The sequence below is a fragment of the Astatotilapia calliptera genome, chromosome 12 (assembly GCF_964374335.1).
Source record: "Astatotilapia calliptera chromosome 12, fAstCal68.1, whole genome shotgun sequence".
NCBI classification, from domain to species: Eukaryota; Metazoa; Chordata; class Actinopteri; order Cichliformes; family Cichlidae; genus Astatotilapia; species Astatotilapia calliptera.
This window is the reverse complement of record NC_137433.1, coordinates 37,920,592-37,942,111: the sequence shown is the minus strand read 5'-3', so window position 1 is coordinate 37,942,111 and position 21,520 is coordinate 37,920,592. Positions and strand designations below refer to the sequence as shown.

The 21,520-nt window shown below is 44.1% G+C and overlaps 1 protein-coding gene across 1 annotated transcript in view; it reads left to right on the top strand.

The window, feature by feature from the left end:
- The first annotated feature begins 2,770 nt into the window (after positions 1–2,770).
- Positions 2,771–21,520, top strand: part of smarca2 (SWI/SNF related BAF chromatin remodeling complex subunit ATPase 2) — a 60,146-nt gene continuing 41,396 nt past the window's right edge. Inside the window, exons 1-12 of the mRNA XM_026188496.2 lie at positions 2,771–2,905; positions 6,194–6,438; positions 7,059–7,188; positions 7,476–7,859; positions 8,270–8,371; positions 9,688–9,940; positions 11,348–11,474; positions 12,276–12,449; positions 13,601–13,774; positions 14,717–14,887; positions 16,129–16,179; positions 17,345–17,475. Coding sequence (XP_026044281.1) covers positions 6,205–6,438; positions 7,059–7,188; positions 7,476–7,859; positions 8,270–8,371; positions 9,688–9,940; positions 11,348–11,474; positions 12,276–12,449; positions 13,601–13,774; positions 14,717–14,887; positions 16,129–16,179; positions 17,345–17,475 — 1,931 coding nt within the window. The 5' untranslated portion in view covers positions 2,771–2,905; positions 6,194–6,204. The remainder of the gene's footprint in view (positions 2,906–6,193; positions 6,439–7,058; positions 7,189–7,475; positions 7,860–8,269; positions 8,372–9,687; positions 9,941–11,347; positions 11,475–12,275; positions 12,450–13,600; positions 13,775–14,716; positions 14,888–16,128; positions 16,180–17,344; positions 17,476–21,520) is intronic.

Genomic DNA, 21,520 nt, shown 5'->3' with positions numbered 1-21,520 from the left:
ATTGTTAAGGAGGGGAAGTTAGGACAAAATGTCGTGAGCAGCTTTGTTTATCGATCTGTGGGGTGCAGGCCATTCAAATGATGGCTGGTCAGGCCTTTGAATACCTTTGAAGGTCATCAGAGTGTCACTGCTCGTGCACAGAAAGTTCACATCAAATAAAACTATTTTTTCAAAAGACTGAAATTTGAAAAATAATCATTAAATATTTGATTTTTATTGCAAATCCTGTTGATTACATTTGAAAATAACCGTAAAACAGACGAGTTTGTGCATATTTGTAGGATCTGGTGGATCTTATTTTTTATCTACTGTAAAAAATGAGAAATATAAACTTTCTAATGTGAAGCACATGCACATTTCTTCCTGTCAGCAGAAGACGGCCAAAAGGTTTTGGGTGTGTTAAAAAAAAAAAAAGCCAACAGGGCGTTAAAATAATTTACTTCCCTGAGTGGTTCTGAAAGCCTGACAGCACCAGTTTGTAGAAAGAGTCAGCCTGGAAGTGATCCCAAGGAAATATTTTGAATATATTACCATGCTGAAATAGGCTGTAATCGTTATTGATCGTTATTTTAATTCATTTGGATAAAATACACTTCATGTAAATGCTGACAAATTATGAACTGTACTATGCAGAAAAGAGTAATACTCTGAGTTTAAATAAACAATGTTCAGTAAAAACAGCTTTATCTTTTCATAATGAAAACAAAACACAGTTTCTGATATCAATAGGATGCAAATGGAGCTTTGCTTTGCTGTGCATTATTTGCATGGCTTGCCTTTAAACTCTGCTATCGTCAGACTTGCTAAGTTGGTAAATGTAAACGTGTGCTGCAGTACTCAATCACTCTGGATTTGGCGTGTTTGTTTAGAGCCCAGGCGTGCGGTTCTTCACAGGTGCTTGTGTCAAAGCAGGAGGCCGGCTCGCTGAGGCATCCGCTGGTCAGTGTCTCCATCTAGTGTTGACTCCACAGACTGCATGCAGGAGCGCTTTCCTTAAGCTGCTTTAATGTTACCACAGCAACAGTGCGCAAACACTGTGCTAAGATGTAGTCAGACTGTGACTGACAGCTGACAGCGGCATGATCTCTCATATATTGTGGAGTTTTTAGCTCAGGATGTAAAGTCCACAGAGGCAATGTTGTTGTGATTTGACACTATGTAAATAAAAATGAACTGCAGAAGGTTTTTTTTTAATAAACTACAAAAAGTAACTAACAACATAAAGAGTTCTATGAGATGAAATGTGCAACATCTGCATGTTGTTAGATTTGATTTAATCACTTAATTGATATATTTTAAAGAAGACGATGCTTCAAGGAGAGGAGAGCTGTGCTGACTCAGTGCAGCAGTTTTGTCTGATTGTGGAAAGACAAACACACAGCGATGCAGGAAATACGTACAAGTGCCACAAGATGATGTATGCTGAGACGTTTAATCTCAGTTTAGGTTTAACAATGTCAACTTACTGTTTATTGGCTTTTATGCTTTTTCCATATTTTGCACTTTTAATATACTAGCTACGCCTCACGGATCCCCTAAAAGTGTGTTATTTGTTATTTGCTTTCAGGAGAATTTTTATGTTCTGTTGTATGAATGTAAATGATATCTGCATGAAAAGAGGTTGCTTGTTTATATCTTCATTAATGTAGATGTGTATTTATGGTTTTATGGAGGAAGAATAGCCAAGGCTAAGACTGATAGCATATTTTCATTAAATACAAGCAGCTAGAATACAAAGCAAAAAAGCATAATCACACTTAAAGCTTACTGAAGATACAGCAGAGAGGAGCCTCACCATGACATGGAGTGTTCAGCATAACATTTGCATATTTGTGTTGACCTTTGAAATTGAATTACTTAAGATTATAATATGATTTATTATTATTAATGGAATTTATGCTGTGCCCCTCTACAGACACCCCTCTGCATCCCTTTCTTCACATTTAATTAAACTATAATCTACTCACACTCATATAGTACCTTTATAGTCTTACTGACCACTTTTAGACTACGAGTCAAATTCTAACCATATATTCATGTAGCACTATACAATTAAAGTATTTTATCTGCTACTATCCACATGGTGATTAAATGAAGGACTCTTATTGGTATTTTACTGTGAAATACTGACAGTAAGAAAAAACTACTCATTTATTAGGATCCTTTCAGACAGTTTCCTTTAAAAGACAATTGAATGACCCACCACTGGCCCAAAGCTCACCATCCCACGGATTCTACGTTGGATCAGGCCTTGTGTCCATAAAGTTTGCTTCTGCATGCTTTTGAAGCTTCGTGTATTAAATGTTAAATATGAATAAAACTTGAATTAAAACTTGAAACAATAAAAAAGTGAGCTTGTATTTTCCTGCTGTAGTGACTAAGAACATATAAAGGCATACATACGTTACATACATACATATTATACACACAGTGCAGTGCATATATGTACAGTCTGTATAACTAATTGCTAATTACTCTGATGTTAAACACAATTATAAAAGCAAAGTATACGTTTTTAAGTATTCATTTCTAAAGGCAGGGAGAAGAGCACTGACAGATGGACAGCATCAAATACGTTATTACAACACAAACCATGTTTGTAATAAACCTTTACATGAGCGGGATATTCGTCCAGGGTGCTGCTCTCAAAGTTACAGCACTGGTCACAGAGCGGGCACACGCCCAGAAACAACACTGCAAGAGTGACAGCGATTCAGCCTATCACCGTTTACGGTAGGTGGGACTTCCGGTGACATTGACAAATCAGTAATGGCGACACAAGAACAACTTAAACATGACAGCAAAACAACACCGAGGGGGAGTGAACTTATGGACAGCAGTCATATTTTGAAGAAATATTATAAAAATTTCATCTAATTATCTGCAATTTCAATCCAGCGAAAAGGTAAAACGACTAACGGTGGTTCGGTTTTGATGAATACTGAGGTGTAACTACTGTTAGGAACTGCTAACTGTCCAAACTTTCTAACACGGACGCAGTTCGCTACATGGAAACCAGAGCCAGCTAACGGGCTATGCTAGCTGACGTTAGCAGATGGCTAAGTTACCCAACGATCGAGCAAAGCGGCAGCGAAAAAACGGCCGAATTTAGGGCTTTTGTGAAACCGCGTGTCTATAAACGCGATACACAAGTTAAATTGTGCGTCTTTAAATGTTAACTAGGTCATGTCAGGTGCTCGACTTTCATCTTAACTTTGATTTTGTCTGCATATCCGTTATGGCCACCAGTTTTTTGGGGAAGCCATGATCCAATCAGAGTGGGCTCTACAGTTGATCGAGCTAACGTTACTGTAACTGTACAGGGACGGTCGGAAAACAGGCCAGCTGGTCCTCCAACAGCGTTTATCTACGTGGCGCTGATTGCTATGCATGTTTTTTGTTTTTCTTATAGGTGTTTATGACATCGCTGTGTTTTCTAACGGTGCAGATACGTTTTGCAGTCACTATGCAGCTCTATAAGTCAATCATGCTATGGCTGTTGAGACCCTGGAAATTTCTGGCTCATAGTGACACTTGTAAGCAGAACATAACGTCAGACACACGTCAGCTAATTCTTTCTATATAAAAGAATCCTTTCACGCAGCCTCGGGTTTTATTATTCTGTGTGCAGGAGAGCTTTGCCTTTAACCCTTGTGCCCTCAAATTTTGCACCCCTTTCCACACCTTCGTGGACAAAAATGTCCACGCACAAAATCTGCCATAAAATACAGCAATAATTTTTCTGCGTGTTTTCATAAATCACCAACTTTAACCTTTTTCAAAATGAGCAAGCGTTAAATGATTTTCAGAATTTTAACCCTTTAAATCCCGGTTTAAACATTTGAACCAATGCATTTTGTTTTTACCCCCCCACACACACACAACACGAATTATTTTCCGTATAATGAATAGAATTGGGGATACGGACATGTCAAACATCAGCAACAAGTCTGATTTGAATGGATTATTATTTTTTGTGTAGTGCACATGTATAATCATAATCAGCATACTTTATTAATTCCTAGGGAAATTATGTGGGTTACAGTTGCTCCAGTACAGTAACATTAACAAAAAGACTAGACTATGTAACAATACAATATTTTAAGAAATAAGGAATAATACACACCCAATCTGCCATAAAATCCTCATAAAGAAATACATTTTTCTGTCTTTAATTTTTCATAAATCATTAATCAACTGGACTTTCTCTCAAAGACACACATACGTCACATATTCAAAGCCTGGGTATTTCAGTTCATATTTGTTCATATTTCATATGTTCTGTTGTGTTTTCAGTGTTGTTGCAGTTTGCATAATAAATGTTCTCATTGATGAATTAGATGTTGTTTCACACACACATCCATACAAATCACTCCTGGGGCTCCCTGGTGGTCACAGGACTCCATAATACAACTGGCAAAAATACAAGAATTTCATGCATTGGTCTACTATGGGGAAATGGTTGAATATGGTGAAGTACAGTAAAAATGTCAAATATCACTGCTTTTCTTCCAAATGAAATGCTAACATTACAGAATGCATGGTTTTATACTGCAATGCAGAGAGATTAAAAAATGTTGTTTCAGTGAAAGTGATTGAGGCCTTTCTGTCCACGAAGGTGTCGAGAAGGATTACCAGGCACTACACAAAAAATACGAGTAATGAAATTAAATCAGTTTGACATGCCCAAGACTCTAATCACCACCAATGTCCTATTCCCATACTATTTATTATATGGAATCATAATCAGGTTTAACTGTTAAACAGGCATTGAATTAACTCAGTGGCTGTTTCCGACATTCTTTAATCACTGATAAAACATGATTGACGTTGTTCACAAACAACAGCTAACATATTAAAATCCATTTTCGGATGGTATGTGCCTCATCTTGTTTTCATAGAATTAAAATCACATCAGTCATGTTCTTATTTTCCTCCTCTAGCTGTCTGGTACTAGGGCTGGGCGATATGGCCTAAAATCCATATCGCGGTATAATTTGAAGCACGTGCGGTAACGATATATATCGCGATATATACGTTATACATTTTCTTCTGTATTTTCCACACTATAAGGACTTAAAATCCTTTAATTTTCTCAAAAATCGAGAGTGTTCCTTATGTATGAATTCTGGTTGTGCTTACTGACCTGGAACGGATTTCGGCTGCAGAAATCTGTTAAAAAATGTTTTAGTACAACTTTGGTAAGCCGCACTGCTTGATGGATTGTCAGAGCATTACGGCTGCCATAGTGAGGAGCTCCGCGGAGTAATCTGAGTCCAAAACTCCGTCTGCTTCAGGTCCCAAAGTCAAACGAACACTGAGAGTTAAAAACGGTCTGAATTCTTTAATCTTTAATAAAATCATCAGCGTTGCTGTTTTATCGGGTGTAACAATTAAGTTTAACATCCAGGCATCCATGAAAACAGAATTTATTAAATTTAACGGAGTTAACAGTTAGCAGGAAGTTAGCTCGCTAGTTTCCACCTAAACATTTCATACCATGTTCTGACTGAGAGATTTTTGAAACTAATTAAAACGTACAGCTCTGCTACCACTTCCAACATAAATGAAGACAGGAAACTAAACAGCAGTGATGTTTGCAGGGTTACTGAAGTTGGGCTAGCTGGTATATAATGTTGTGCTACGTGATTGCTAGCGACACAGCTATGTTAGCATAACATTAGCACAGTGAAGCTGGAGGATGAACGCCAACTTTTTTTCCCGCTCGATAAAAGTTAACGTGACGGATTCTGGTGGTCAGGATCAAATACAGTCGCATAGCAGGATGCTATACACGGGCCAAACTTCAGTCAGGAGAACAACTGAGATTATTCATCCACAATACGAGGTTAGTTATTAACATACTGCAACAACACGGGAACAGAGCAGCTGCGAGAGAATTCAACATTAATGAATCAATGTTACGGAAGTGGAGGAAGCGCAGTTTTTGGCTTTCCCCATATTTCAAAAGTGCTTCATCTCTTTGCTATGACTGTCGCCCAGCATAATTTGCAGATGATAATGGTTGTAGCCGCTGCGATGCTTTCGACCAAAACAGGCGCAGCTTGATGACATCATCAACATGCGCTATCGCAATAGAGCGGTATAGTCAAAATCTCTATCGTTGGCCAAATTTATATAGTTTCTATCATATATCGTTTATATCGCCCACCCCTATCTGCTACCTTCACAGGTATTCAGTAGATGTCCGGCCCCTCAGAGACATCAGGTGGTATGTCGCATCCTGGCCCTTCTCCTGGGGCGGGTATGTCCCCAGGGCCCATCTTGGGCCCCAGCCCTGGACCAGATCCCTCACCGAGCTCTGTTCACAGCATGATGGGCCCCAGCCCTGGACCCGGAACACCCAATGCACCTCACGGCATGCAGGGCCAGGGACAAAGTGATTACTCTCAGGACAGCATGTACTCTATGCATAAGGTACAGCGTGCAAACAGTACTACAAACTATGTCGTGATGTCATTAGTGCTAAAGGAAACTGTTAAAGTAGATATTTATATCACTCTGATGGATTCAGTTTTTTAAACCTTTTAGTATGCTCACTAATAAACCGACCAAACTAAAACAAGGAAGGGAGGAAACATTAGGAAGATATGAAATACTTTATTTATCCTTTTATATATCACATAAATATATATTAGCTTAAATGAGGGAATACGACATATCTGTTGTTTGATAAATTGATACAGACATAAATAATAAATGTGAATTTTTGCAGTACTTTTATAATCTTTTTATACTCTTGAGTTCATGCAGTGGAGGGTGGAATAGATTTTTTTGTTATGGTAATTTTTAAAGATTTTGGCAGTTTCGCAGTAGAATTACTGATGTTACTTCTGCTTAGGCAGGCAGTTCATTTTGCTGCTGTAATAATCCCAACTTTGGAACTAATAAAGGCTGTCTTATTTTATCTTATCTTATTAATGTTTATTTTTGATATGATTAGAACCATCAGTGTCCTAAATTCAATCTTAAACTGGCAGGACAGTGTGTTTTTGCAGTTAACTTGTGTAGATCTGAAACATATTTTGCGTTTTCAGCCCATGGAGGGGATGAATGACAAGTCAATGGCAGAGGCAATGCACTTTGGTCACATGAAAGGTGTGGGGATGAGGTCTCTCCACAGTGGCATGGGACCTCCACAGAGTCCTATGGACCAGCACAGCCAAGGTTTGAAACCCAAGTCCTTCAGCTCTCTAAGCAGCCTGGTTTATTAACTTAACCTCATCATCCACTTGTGGTGTTAATGTTTCTCAGACATCTTCTAAATATAAGAGTTAATATTAAACAAGGAGGAAGCAGCAAGGAAATAAACAACCCAGCTGTGTATTTTCCTCTTTCTAGTGTGTTAATGATTAAATAACCTCTAAGACTCATTGGCTTTTGCTCTGATCCCGAGGTTGTGACCCAATTCTTCAAGGCTTTGATGTGTGAAACCTCCTTTCTGTCCACTTAAGGGTACATGTCTCCCCACCCATCCCCAATGGGAGTCCATGAGCACGCTTCAAGTCCCATGTCAGGAGGCGGAGGTGGACCTACACCACCACATATGCCCCCTTCCCAGTCAGGCCCTATGATGTCAATGGATCCCCAAGGAGGCATGCCCAACATGGGCCAGCAGGTGAGGGGGTCATCTGCTTTTAGTCCAGTACAGCTGCAGCAGCTCAGAGCTCAGATTCTGGCCTACAAGATTCTGGGTCGTGGGCAGCCGCTACCGGAAAACCTTCAGCTGGCTGTTCAAGGTAAAAGGAGCCTACCCACAATGCAACAGCAGCAGCAGCAACCACAACAACAGCCGCAGCCACAGGCACCAAGTGCCAGTCCTTACAACAGGCCTCCAGGTACGATACAGATTTATGTTGGTACAAATATTTTGTGAGTTTCTTTGTTGTGAAAGTCTTTGAACATTAACAAGTAAAGATAAAGAAGAATTATGATTTTGTTTTTGGTTCTTGTACCTTAATGTGAGACTGTAGTGTAGAAAGATGCCTCAGTCAAAATATAAACTGATCTAATTACATAGTTTAGTTTTGGGTTTACGTTGCTGTCAATAAATTGAGTAAAAAGCTTGAAATTGTCACTGAGCCCAGATTGAAACATTCATATTGAACCTGTTTTGTCTGACAGAGAACAGAGATTTGTGTGATTAATGGTGTAATGACAGAAAAGAGGCGTGAAATAATTTTCCTTTACAGTTTCAAATTGTAACGGACAAATCGTTGAACTATGAAATCTGTTATTGTGTTGAAAGGTATGCCAATGGCACCTATGGGGGGTCCCCAGTCGAGTCCCTGCCCAGCCCCGGCCATGCAAGTACTCAATCAAAGCACAGGACCCAAGCCTTGGGCCGATGGTAAGTTTGGCAGGTGTATGTGGTAAACATGGCCTCTGTGGCTGGACCGATAACACAGGAATCTGCATGTGGCTTCACAGTCAGTCCCACTTTTCATTCCGCCCAGTCTAATCCAACATGCAGTGCCCAACAGATCTTTCTGTCAAATGGCTTAAAGCAGAGAGATCCCCAAGCATTTACTAAAACTTCAGTTCAGCAGGTAAAGGTGAAGAGAATAATGGTGCAGTAGTAATATGACAGAAAGTATGACAAGAAGATGAAATATTTAGAATGAATAGTAAAACAGTCATAAATTAAAAACAGATACAGAACAAGAAAATCTCAACTTCCACTGTGGTCGATTTAAAATTGAACAAATAGAAAAATGAATCTGTCAGAAGCTCAGGGAGATCTTTCTGACAGCTAATTGCTCCCAGGTGAGGACACTGTTTCCTCTGTCATGAGCTCTGGCGTTGTGTTGGTCAGTTAACCGTGTATGAGGAACGGAAAAATTGACCTCCTGAAGCCAAAGGGGGAAAAATCCATAAGATGTGTGTAAGTGCCAGGTTGTCTGTAAACACACAGGTGCATTTACTGAATTGAGAAAACCCAGGTTGATGTGCGTGTGTTCATAACTTCCCATGTGATAATTTGGTATTTTTGAATAATTCCCAGTGCAGACATTTTTACAGACGGTATTTTTACCTAACGTATCCAGTTCGTCCCTTTGGGGTCATCACAGTGGATCCATCTCACCCTCTGCACCGTCTTCTCTCACACCAATGATCTGCTCATCCTCTCTAACTACATCTGTAAACTTTCTCTTTGGCCTGAAAACTTTCTTGTGTCTTTATAATTCTTTGTGCAGCGTATTTCCTCTCTCTCGTCTGTAGATGTTCAGACCATGTCCTCTCCAAAGATCCAAGCTGAGCTGTCCCTCTGATGTGCTCATTTCTAAATTACTTCCACCCCCATCTTTGTCTTTTATGTTAGTGTCTCCAAACCATCATAGCAGGCCACTCACATCTTGTAAACCTTCCTTTTCACTCTTGCCGCTGTCCTTCCGTCACCGATCACCCTTGACACTCGTCTCCACCCTGCTTCACTCTTCTCTTCACCTCTATTGTCCACTGTCAGTTGCTTTGAATGGTTGCCCCCAGGTATTTAAGCTCATTAAGCATAAAAAAACTCATGCAGCTTGTTGTGGTTAAAACCAAACTGAAAAAAACGAAACAATACTGACACGTTAAATTTTTAAAAACCTTTTGGTACTGAAGGAATTTGAGATTTTGGTTATGTGGGACTGGATGCAATAACCAGAAGTCTTTGCTCTCCAGGTCAGTGTGCTGAAAATCAAACCATTGCACAGAAGCAGCTCACTCCTGTTGCTAGTGGTCGCCCCTCTCCTGCACCACCTCAGGCCTCTGCTGTGCCAGCTGGGCCCATGCCGGGCAGTTCGGGGACCCCTCAGCCTCCTGGGCAGCAGGGGTCCGTAATGCTCCCGATACAGCACAAGCAGAACCGCATCACGCCTATCCAGAAGCCCCAGGGCTTGGACCCAGTGGGAATCCTGCAGGAGAGAGAATACAGGTAGACACATTCACGTATTCATCAGTGGTCTCACAATAGTGCAAAAACTTCACATCTACACAACTCATCACAATAAAGAATGAAACTGCCTGCATGAAATCAGTGGTAAAGGAAAGTTTGAAGATGAATTTATGTGTCGAGGTCAAACTGATGCACATAACAAACTGCATTGCTCTGCATATGTGACATCACATGTTTTTCACTTGAAATGAGTTTAAGTCACATATCCAAACATTGACTGTGACACGAAGACTTGCGAGCAGAGTCTGCGAGCGTTTGACGAGGGTTAAGGTTACAAGCTTTACCCGTATGAATATGATAACGTGAGAAACACTTTGTGGTGGAGCCCCTATGGCCTTTCTTAAAGGTGCCTCGCATGCTCAATCACAACTCACTGTTATCCCCGCAGGCTGCGTATTTTTCTAAAAACAAAGATTGCCGAAGGAGACGTCGGGAAGCCTCCACAGACCTTAATCTTGTTTTGGCCCTAAGGCTTGTTTTTCTCTCCATAAATTTGATGTTGTTTTGATGATCTCTTCTTCATGTTGTCTTGACCGAGCTGCATTGGTTTAGACATGATTAGAGAGAGACTTGTCCTCAGTCCACCTTGTTTGTCCAGTGAATACATTGTGAAATACTGTGCCTCTCACAGTGTTGTGGAACAGCACTGCATTATTGTCAGTGTTATGTAGTAATAAATATACTCCTGAGGCTGTTGAATAATCAAAACAACTTTAGATCTTATTGATTTAATGCAGTTTCCCCTCAGAAAGCTACCTGATGATACTACTAAATAAGTAAAGCTCACAGTGTAGCTGCACCATGGATGTGTGAAGAGGACCAGAACTCGTACTGCGGGCAACAGACCACCCAGAGATATAGGGGAAAAAACTTTCAGTAAGACTACACAAAACCTGCAGGTTTTATGGTTTAGTTGGACCCAGAGTGTCATCATCTGTATTAACATGCACCAAAGAAGCTAAAGAAGCACTTGGAAACTAGACTTTAAGCCTGAAAGATACTTATTCAGCAAACACTCAGTATGCACCTGAGGCAATGAGACCATGTGTTGATGGAGGCTCTAATGAAGGTAACTGCAAAACAAAGCATACGTCAAAAAAGTAAGTGCCATGCTAGATTCAGATGTTGCAGATTGCTGTGAAAAGTGCAATCTGCATCCAAATCCCATCTAAATAGTGTGATAACATGAATCACATTCTATGGCCTTAACAGCTGACAGGTCTCATGGCAAATGGATATAATAATAATAATGGATATATCACCATCGTCCAAATTTCCAGTGATGTAAATACCTGACAGCATGTGGTGGCCAAATGCCTCAATAAAACACTGTATGTGTGTCCAGTGTCCTGCAGTTTAACCAAATGTCTCCGTAATGTCTCTCAGACTGCAGGCTCGGATTGCGCATCGAATCCAGGAACTGGAAAGTCTGCCAGGCTCGCTGCCTCCGGACCTCAGGACTAAAGCCACAGTGGAGCTCAAGGCTCTGCGTCTGCTCAACTTCCAGCGTCAGGTACGCGGCAGCTGCAGCGTTTCATGTTTCACGTGACTGCATCAATGTAAATGCATAACTGCAGCAGCTCGTAGTCGAATGGAAAGAGCTCACTTTTGTTATCACTGGAAGTTCATCGGATCACCTGCCGTGTGAGTGTGTGCGGCGCTTTTATCGATAAATCCACTCTGGGCTGGCTTGCTGCTCAGGTATTCTTAGAACGGAGATGCCATTTCCACTGATTTATGTTAAAGGTACATGTACATACAGAGTTTGGACTTCTTGCTCTCAGTCAACAAAATACATTCATCCACCTAAAAATATGATTATTAATTTGTTTTCTTTAGGCTGGCTTTTATTGTTGTTTTGGTTTATCGACACTTTCAGAATTCTTAATTTCTCTTATGCAGTCGTGCTTTCCCATATGGAAAAGATGTATATAAATCTATAAATATATAAACAGATATAAGATCCCTTGAAAAATTATATAATGAAACTTGTATGTTTTGGATACTTACTAAAACAATATATGAAAGTAATGAGAAAGTGGCCACTTTCATGAGTAAATCATATATGTTTTTACTATTTCTTTTCCATATGGGTTGTAATGAAGTGGACCAACCCTGTTTTTAAAGGAAGCTCATTCAATCATGCAAACGTTTAATTAGAAGTCAAATTGTTCATTTTAAGCCCTTTGATAATACAATAGTGCCTCAAGCTGCAGCTTAGCACTATTTTCAACTCATACTCAATTTGTACTTTAGAGATACAGGTGAGATTAGATCACTTTAGAGTTTGATAACCCGTTGATGAATATCCCAGCTGAGGCAGGACGTCGTGGCCTGTATGAGACGAGACACGACCCTGGAGACGGCCCTCAACTCGAAGGCTTACCGGCGCAGCAAGCGGCAGACGCTGAGGGAGGCACGCATGACCGAGAAGCTGGAGAAGCAGCAGAAGCTCGAGCAGGAAAAGAAGCGCAGGCAGAAACATCAGGTGAGTCACACCAGAGTCCATGTAACAACCCACAGCACTTATTATATCATTCATCTTATTGTTGTTCTTGTAAAAACTGCAGTGCCATGGAAATAATTAAAAGTAGTGGTGCAACGGATCAAAAATCTCACGGTTCGGATCGGATCAATTTTCAGATCAGCAAAAAAAGAAAAAAGACAAAAATTGAACATTTACTTGAAGTATTTTTTGCCTGTTAAAAACATTCATCTCTAATAGTAATATTAAAAAATAAATTATGGTTCAATATAGGGCAGTACAGGGCTTTGTATCTACCACTCAATTCAATTCAATTTTATTTATAAAGCACCAAATCACAACAACAGTCGCCTCAAGGCGCTTTATATTGTAAGGTAGACCCTACAATAATACATACCGCTCACTACATCGCACTCCGCTGTGATATAATGAGCGGTCACGGTCACGTAGCTTTCCGTTGACCTGCAGCTCCACCCATTTTTAGTTGGGCAACAGAAGATGCCTGGGACAGTTCAGCCATAACTTTAATCTTTTCCTGCTCATACATGCCTGGAACGATCTTGTCACTAAAGTGGACGCGCAACGGGATATCATAGCGTGGCTCAAGCATGTTCATCATAGTTTAAACCCCTTGTTTTGCACAACAGAATACGGCGTCCCGTCTGCAGCTAAACACCCCAGTAGCTTCTGTAATAGCTTTAGCCCGGTCAGACTGGGCAGCAAAGGGCTGCTTAAATACTGCAAACTCCTCTGCTCCTCCACTTGGACCACTAGCGCTGACCATAGCTATCGCTTGACAGACTGACCACGCGCACCATACACATACTTTTTTTCCTTCTTTTTCGGATCACGTGCGTGCCGAACCGTGGAGTGGGATCGGTTCGGATTACGGATCAACCGTGATTCGCTGCACCACTAATAAAAAGTATTCATGACAATTTTTGGTTAAAAAAACAAAACGCTACCGTCTCATTTCCTGCAGTCAAAACAAATGCAACAAAAGCAATCAGAAAACTGTCAACAGTGCGACAGCATCCAGCAGGTCCTCTGTGTGAAAGCAGGTGACAGGCTGACAGGAAGGAAAACTCATGTGGCGTCAGGGTTGTGTCTGCAGTGACGGGAACAGAAACAAAAACTTGTGACTTGTTTTTCAGGAATATCTCAACAGCATCCTTCAACATGCCAAGGACTTCAAAGAGTATCACCGCTCTGTGTCCGGTAAGATGCAGAAGCTCACCAGAGCCATCGCCACCTGGCACACCAACACAGAGCGTGAGCAGAAGAAGGAGACGGAGAGAATCGAGAAGGAGAGGATGAGGAGACTCATGGTGAGGAGCGCCAAACCAAGATGAATCTTTTTGGAAGTCATGTGTTTTCATAAATGCTCAAACTAAAAGTTACGGATATACATGTTGATTATTCACTATAGTGGCTACAAGCATATCACAGCTTACAGTAAACATGTTTGCTGCCAGCAAATAAAGGATCTGGGCCTTCCTACAGCCTGCTGAGCTTGGACCAGCCTGCTGGTGCTGTTCTTATGATGCCAGTTGTTGTCACTGAGCTCAGTGTTGGCTTGACACACTTAGACATCTGTCTAAATGTTGCTCTCTGCATCTGTATAAGAAATGCCCCCAAATGCACAAAGCAGACCAAAACTGAACCTTTCAGAATTAGTATTTAATGTGGGTGATGGTCTCAGTGAGAAGCAGGATTAGACTGTCCACTCGTTTTCCGCTGTTCTCATTCTTCTCTGGTGTCTGATTATATTCCGACTCATTAAATCAGAGCTGGAGTTTGTCAGCTAAATAATAGCACACGATACAAACGTCCACAGTGTCGTGCTGCGGCTCTGCGTTCCTGTTTCGCACTTCTCAGCCCCCCACTCGGCTGCCAGCGCTGTTAGTGCTGCTGAGGCCTCATTACACGCATGACTGAAGAGAAGGGAAACTGTAGAAGTGTCTTATGATACAGACAGAGGAGGACTTTGTGACAGAGACAGTTCACAGATAAGGTCGCTGGTGTGCAAATACACAGTTTAGCCATTTAAAAGTCTGTCTATTAGTTTTTTAAAAATTATTGTTAGCATGTTTTGTAAAGGATCCATTTGTAATCATAATAATAATTAAAGATCCTAAAGGTTAAACTGGCAACTATATGAGTGCAGTGGAGTTAATTTATAATTCCGTCCTGTTATTATAATGGATCATTTACACTTTACCGTTACAGCAGCTCTCGTCTTTAATTTGATGTCACTTTGGCTCATCCAGGCAGAAGACGAGGAAGGGTACCGAAAACTCATCGATCAAAAGAAAGACAAGCGTCTGGCCTACTTGCTGCAGCAGACGGATGAATATGTGGCCAACCTCACCACCCTGGTGTATGAACACAAAGCTGCTCAAGCTGCCAAGGAGAAGAAGAGGAGACGGAAGAGAAAGAAGGTAGGAGGACGAAGGTCAAGTGTGTGCTCTGTGCAGCACTCAGCTTCAAGCAAACATAAACACAATAAACTGGCTGCTGCTGTTTATCCTTATGTGTAGGATATGTGGCCTGCAGTGTCATATTCAGTTCAGGGCAGTTTGTTTGCTCTTCTCTCAGTGTTCTCAAATGCTCCTGAGTAAATGACTTCACTACAACTACACTCACTGGCCACTTTGTTAAGTGCACCAGTTCAACGGTGCATTAATGCTCATGTTGCAGCGACTCGGTGTGTGCGGCCACGTAGGCCAAGACAACCTGCTGACGTTCAAACCGAGAATTAGCTCAGGGTCAAGGACAAACGGGGATTTAAGTGCCGTTGAATGTGGCGTGGTGGTTGGTATTTCTGAAATGGTCTGGAAAAGAGAAAATATCCGGTGAGCAGCAGTTCTCTGGGTGAATGCCTTGTCGATGTCAGAGGTGAATGGCCTGACTGCTTCAGGCTGATAGGACAGAAACAGTAAGACAAGTAACCACTCACTGCATACAAGGCATGCAGAAGAGCATCTCTGTGTGGGCGACAAACCTCCAAAGCAGCACAAGACCACTGGTGTAAGCTAAGAACAGGAAGCTGAGGCTCACAGGGTCGACAACAACAGGCTGGATAAATGTTACCTGGCCCGATGATTTTTGATTTCTGCTCTGATATTCAGACTGTAGGGTCAGAATTTGGAGTAAACACATCCTGCCGTGTATCAGCGAGTCAGGCTCCAAGTACCAACAGGATATTGTTTAACAAAAACACCCCAGCTATTGTGGCTGACCTCGTCCATCCCTTTGTGATAACGGTGTACCCGTCTTCTGAATCTGCTTCCAGCAGGATAACATGTCACAGAGCTGCCTTACAGTAGTTTCTTGAACATGAAGAGTTCACTTTATTTAGTGGTTCTTCACAGTAACCAGCGTCATGGATGTGCAGCAGCTCTGTGATGCTGTCGCACACAGTATGGACCAAACTCTGTGAGGACTGTTTCCAGCTCCTTGTTGAATTAAGCAGTTCAGAAGGTAAAAAGGATCCATCCTGGTCCTAGCAATGTGTACCTAATAAAGTGTCATGTGAGTGTACAACAGGAACACAAAGAGCACCTCAGATTTCCCATTCCCTCTAACCTATTATTATTATTATCAGTGTTTTTCCAGCTTTGATATGAGTCAGTGTTTTGAAGAAAATGCCATCTGATTGGTTGATGTGTTATTTATGTAGAAGGTGGATGGCGATGGTGAAGGCACTAGCGCAATTGGACCCGATGGAGAGGTGAGTGACTGTTCATGTTAAATGTAAAAAGTGTTTTGTAATTTGATCTGCAGCTAACTTTGAGTTTACTGAACGCTACCTCATTGTTAGCACGATTCCCACTCTGCAGCTTACCTGCTCAGGACTGCAGACAGAGTCGGTGCTGAGATGTGACAGCAGTGGACATTTTTTGTGGAGACTAAAAGTGGCAATAAAATCACACGAGTCCTGCACTTATGTTCAACAGGTGGACACAAACATGAATGAGTGACAGTCGTACTGATGGATGTGTAAATAATCAGCTGTTAAAAATCAGGCACTTCTGTTTCAAAGACTTTTTCAGGGTTCACGTCCCCCCGATGTCGACAGATGTTCGCTCTTTGTCCTCTGAATGTGTTTAACTTTCAAAATTAGTAACGCTGATAATTATCCCTCTCGTGCATTTGCTGAGTCTTTTATTGTGACTGCTACAAAATCCAACCTACTCTGACAGAAAAAAGAACCAAATAAGGAGGCGAACAAACAAACAGTAATTATCCATTGAGAGGCAGACTGCACCCTGGGCGATTGTGCAGCAGAGGCATGTTGTAAACAGTCCTCCGAAAGCAAAAAGACGTCTGTGCTGTTTGTTTGTTTGCAGTCGTAACTTTCCACACTTTTTAATCATGTTCCTCTGTGTGCTCCAGAAGCTCAGGCTGAACTTTGATGGCAGGTTTGGTGAAGCTCTCATTGATGTTGTTTACCTCTAAAGGCAACTTTGGAGGTCTGAAAGTTTGGTTCATGTTGGGATTTATTAGTCTCATTTTTTCCGGTGAAAATAATTTATAAAATAATAAACAAAAGCTTTTGAATTGTCTGTAAAATTTTATGTTTTATAGCTCTTGTTTAATTGGTGTTATGGAACTAATGAAAAGTGTTTTACGTTCATGATATGCAGTCATAAAAGCAGCAGAAGCTCAGGTTACATCAGCGGTGGCTGATGAAAGTGAAGCTTTGTGGTTTATGGTTCTCGTTTCTAAATGGATTTGAAGATCTATATCATACTCTGATCAATATCAAAGTCCGCCGCTCATCTTAAAAACTTAACAGCTCATATCTTTTCAAAAAAAAGTTAAAAGACTAAAGTTTGAAGATGAGTTCAGATTTGTTTATGCATGCTGCTTCTTGTGTTTCCTCTGTCCTGTAGCCCATGGATGAAAGCAGCCAGATGAGTGAGCTGCCTGTCAAAGTGATTCAGACTGAGACCGGGAAAGTTTTGCAGGGAACCGAGGCCCCAAAATCCAGCCAGCTGGAGGCTTGGCTCGAGATGAACCCCGGGTGAGTTGCACAGCACTGTTGTCGGCTTCTGATCTCTTTGAAACGAAACCGTTGGACACTCCAAGATTCTGCTGGTGGCAGTCTTTGTGTGTTCGGCCACGGTGGCTCGTAATGCTCACACAGACTGCATTTTGTAACGCCAAGAACAAAACTTACCAAAATCAATTCCAAGAAAATTCTTTCAAGTCTAGAATTAAGCATTGCTATGCACATCAAGGTTTGTGAACGCGATGACTCGAGAACGAAGCAACATAGGAATTTCAGACAGATGCCAAATCTCAGATAAGCTTGGATCTTAGTGACCTTGGCCTCGAGGTCAGAGGTCGAGTTTCCTGAAAACCTGGCGTGTCTAATAACTTGAGAAGGAAGTCACCTCGGATTTTGACGTTGATACCAGTCTTGGCATCCTCGATAGAATTCATGCATTTTTATGTAGCTGGTTCCCTTTCAGTCGATTCACTCGGTACAACACATAAGTATGGGATATCACGCCCTCGCGTGTCCTGGCTGAAGAAACCTTTATTCACGCCTTTACGGCAGATGACGTGTGATGACACGCGCAAGGCCCCGCCCGCACATATAGCCGCTGCCATCACCGTCATCCCTCAGTTCTTACGCTCTTCACCTCGCTGAGAACACCTCTGCTGAGTTGGGCCAGCTAGCTACTGCTAGTTAGCTCCGTTGTCTGCCAACTTGAACCTAGCTTAACTGCCCCTGTTGGTGTTAGCCTCCACCGCCCAGCTGGTGCGTAGGCTGCCCGCGGAGCGCTATTTTCAAGTTTTTCTTGTGCAGCGTTTCGCTTTGCGTTTTGGGAATGGACTCCAAACCGAAGCGAGCAAAGCAGAAATCTTCTGTTCGCCCCTGTCCTCAGGGATGTGGTTTCTCTTTGCACGACAGCGACCAGCACGATGCCTGCCCTGTCTGCCTGGGGATCGTCCACGCTAGGAGAGCGTTGACGGAGCCCGAAGCTTGTGCGTTTTGTCGCCAGCTCCGACGCTCGACCCTGGAAAGACGGGTGACGTTTGTGGAAAGAGTGCTGGGACGCTCGGCTGTCGCACGGCATGACCCTCTTCTTTCCGAGTCTGGAGCCCCGGCTTCGTCCGAGTCCGAAGACGAAAATTTTCAGGTCGATGTCCCCGCGATTAGCTGGGCTGACCACATGGAATACGTTGACGGGTTAGCCGATGACGGACCGGAACCATGCAGGAGCGCTGACGGGCTTCAGCCTGGGTTGAAGCCCGCCAGCGCTCCCCAGGAAGACGATGACGTGCTGGACATCGGCCTGGACATCCATGGTTTGTCGGAGGATGAGCAGGAGAGCTCATTGTCGACCCAATATGCCGCCGCTGCTGCGCCGGTCGGCCACGATGACACCTCTCTTTTCTCCCTGTTTCGCCGTGCCGCTGAGAAGCTGCAGGTGGACTGGCCCTCTCCTCCACCAGCTCGGAAGCCGTCGCGGTTTGCGGGTTTTTTCCTTCCACCGGAGCCCGCAACGGCCAAAAACTGCCTCCCCATGTTCCCAGACTTTCTCTGCGAGCTAACAGCGTCATGGGACAAACCTCTGTCTACCCGCGTCACTGTGCCCGGCTATGGACAGTACATGGAATTGGACGGCGCCGAGGGAGCTGGTTTAGCTAACCCACCCCCTATGGAGCTGTCTCTGGCTGCTTATCTGGCCCCGTCCCATAACCATGGTGTCGGTGGCCCCGCAACTCTGCCGTCCAAGCACTGCAGATTCTCGGCCTCGCAGCTGGAGAAGATTTATCGGGCTCAGGCCGGCACCGCTCGAGCCATGAGCTCCGTCACCATGCTCCAGACGTACCAAGCAATGTGCCTGGCGGAGCTTGGATCGCTGGTTCCGGAGGACAGCCCGCTGTCACCTCTTCTTAACGAGGTTAGAGTCACCACGGATTACATCCTCCGTGCGTCTCGCTGTGCAGCGCTCTCCCTGGGCAGAGGGATGGCTTCGACAGTGGTGGCGCAGAGGCACCTGTGGCTGACCCTCTCCGACGTCCCTGATAGAGACAGAGCTGTGTATCTGGACGCACCAGCGTCTGCGGCTGGGTTATTCGGACATTCACTTGAAGCCATTCAGGCTAGATTCGATCTGAGGAAGAAGCAGACGGAAGCTCTGCGCGACATCATCCCCAGACGCCAGCCCAAGCCCACTGCTAGCTCTCACAGGCCCGCCGCTCCTCTGACAGCTGGCAAGAGACCGGCGCCCACTGCTGGAGTGGGAGGGCCGCCGGCGAGAGCACGTACTCCGGCCCGAGCTCCACGCCAGTCGGCCTGGGGCAAAGGCCGGGAGACGCAGGGAGACGCTGCTCTTACCCCTCTGTTGCCGCACAAGAGGTGCCGCTTAAGTTCTGTTCAGGTTGTCAGCCCCAGAAGGCGCTGCACTTCCCTATCGCGGTCTCCCAAGCACATAACCCCTGCACACGGTTCAGATGTGTTGAATGTTCAAGCGACCACATCGAGTGTTCCCGCTGTTTTTCATTGTTATGCCCCGGAAAAGGTGCACCCAACAAAATGTATAAATGTACATGTTCCCATGTTGCAATCAATAAAGAGTGTTGTTTACTCTCAAACAATCTCAAATGCTCAACCTGCAGGCGAAATGAGCCAGGTCAGGCAGGGGATGCAGTCCCCTGCAGACACACTGGGGGGCGACGGCGCCCCGCCGTCAGTGCTGCAGGCCAGCCGGCTGGCTGCTCACTTCCCTCAGTGGCGCGCTTGCGCCCCCTCTCCGTGGGTGCTGCAAACCGTTGCCATGGGTTACCGGTTGCAGTTCCGGGTCAAGCCGCCTCGTTTCCAAAGAGTCGTGAACACGATTGTCAACCCCGAGGCAGCCTTGGTACTCAGAGAGGAAATACAGGCGCTATTACAGAAGAGAGCAATACGGGTGGTCCCCGCTTCGGAGACGGACAAAGGTTGGTACAGCCGTTATTTTGTCATTCCGAAGAAAGGGGGAGGGCTTCGTCCCATCCTCGACCTGCGAGTCTTGAACACGTACCTGCGAACGTACAGGTTCAGGATGCTAACACTCAGACAGCTCCTGAGTGCAGTCGGCCCGGGAGATTGGTTTGCGACAATCGATCTAACAGATGCTTATTTTCATGTCGCTATACACCCGAAACACAGGCAGTTTCTGAGGTTTGCGTTCGAGGGCGTAGCCTACGAATACCTAGTGCTGCCGTTCGGGCTGTCGCTCGCTCCCCGCACCTTTACGAAATGTGCCGAGGCAGCGCTAGCGCCCCTCAGGAAGAGGGGCATCCGCATCTTGGCCTACCTGGACGACTGGGCTCTCGTGGCTTGCTCCAGAGAACAGGCGGAGACGCAGCTGTCGCGGGTTCTGTCACACATTCAGACACTGGGGTTCTCTGTGAACTTTCAGAAGAGCTCGCTAATCCCAGGTCAACAGATCGCTTTTCTCGGTCTGGAAATATGCTCTCTTTCCAGCCGCGCACGGTTGTCAGAGCACAGAGTGGCCGCGTTTCATCGCTGCCTCGCTCAATTTCAGCTGGGACGCAGACTGCGTTTCCAGACGATATTGCGCTTGTTGGGCATGATGGCATCTATGATCGCCGTAGTGCCGCTTGGGCTGTTGAAAATGAGAGCGTTTCAACGCTGGACTCTCTCTCACCGTTTGTGTGCTTCGCGTCACCTCCGGAGGAGGCTGCCGGTAACTGCGTCTTGCATGCTAGCTCTCCGTCCTTGGAGGGAGCCCGGGCTACTGCACCAGGGCTCTCGGATTGGGAGGGTGTTGTTTCGCAAGGTGGTGTCCACAGATGCTTCCCTAAGTGGGTGGGGAGCGCTGTGCGAGGGTGCGTCAGTGAGAGGGATCTGGTCCGCGGCTCAGCGCCAGCTGCACATCAACCACTTAGAGCTGTTGGCAGTGTTCTTAGCTCTAAAGCGTTTCCGTCCAGTCCTGCAGGGCCAGCATGTCTTAGTCAGGACGGACAATTCAACAGTGGTGTCTTATATAAACAGGCAGGGAGGAACACGCTCTCTTCCCCTGTTGCAGCTGTCTCGCTCTCTGCTGTTA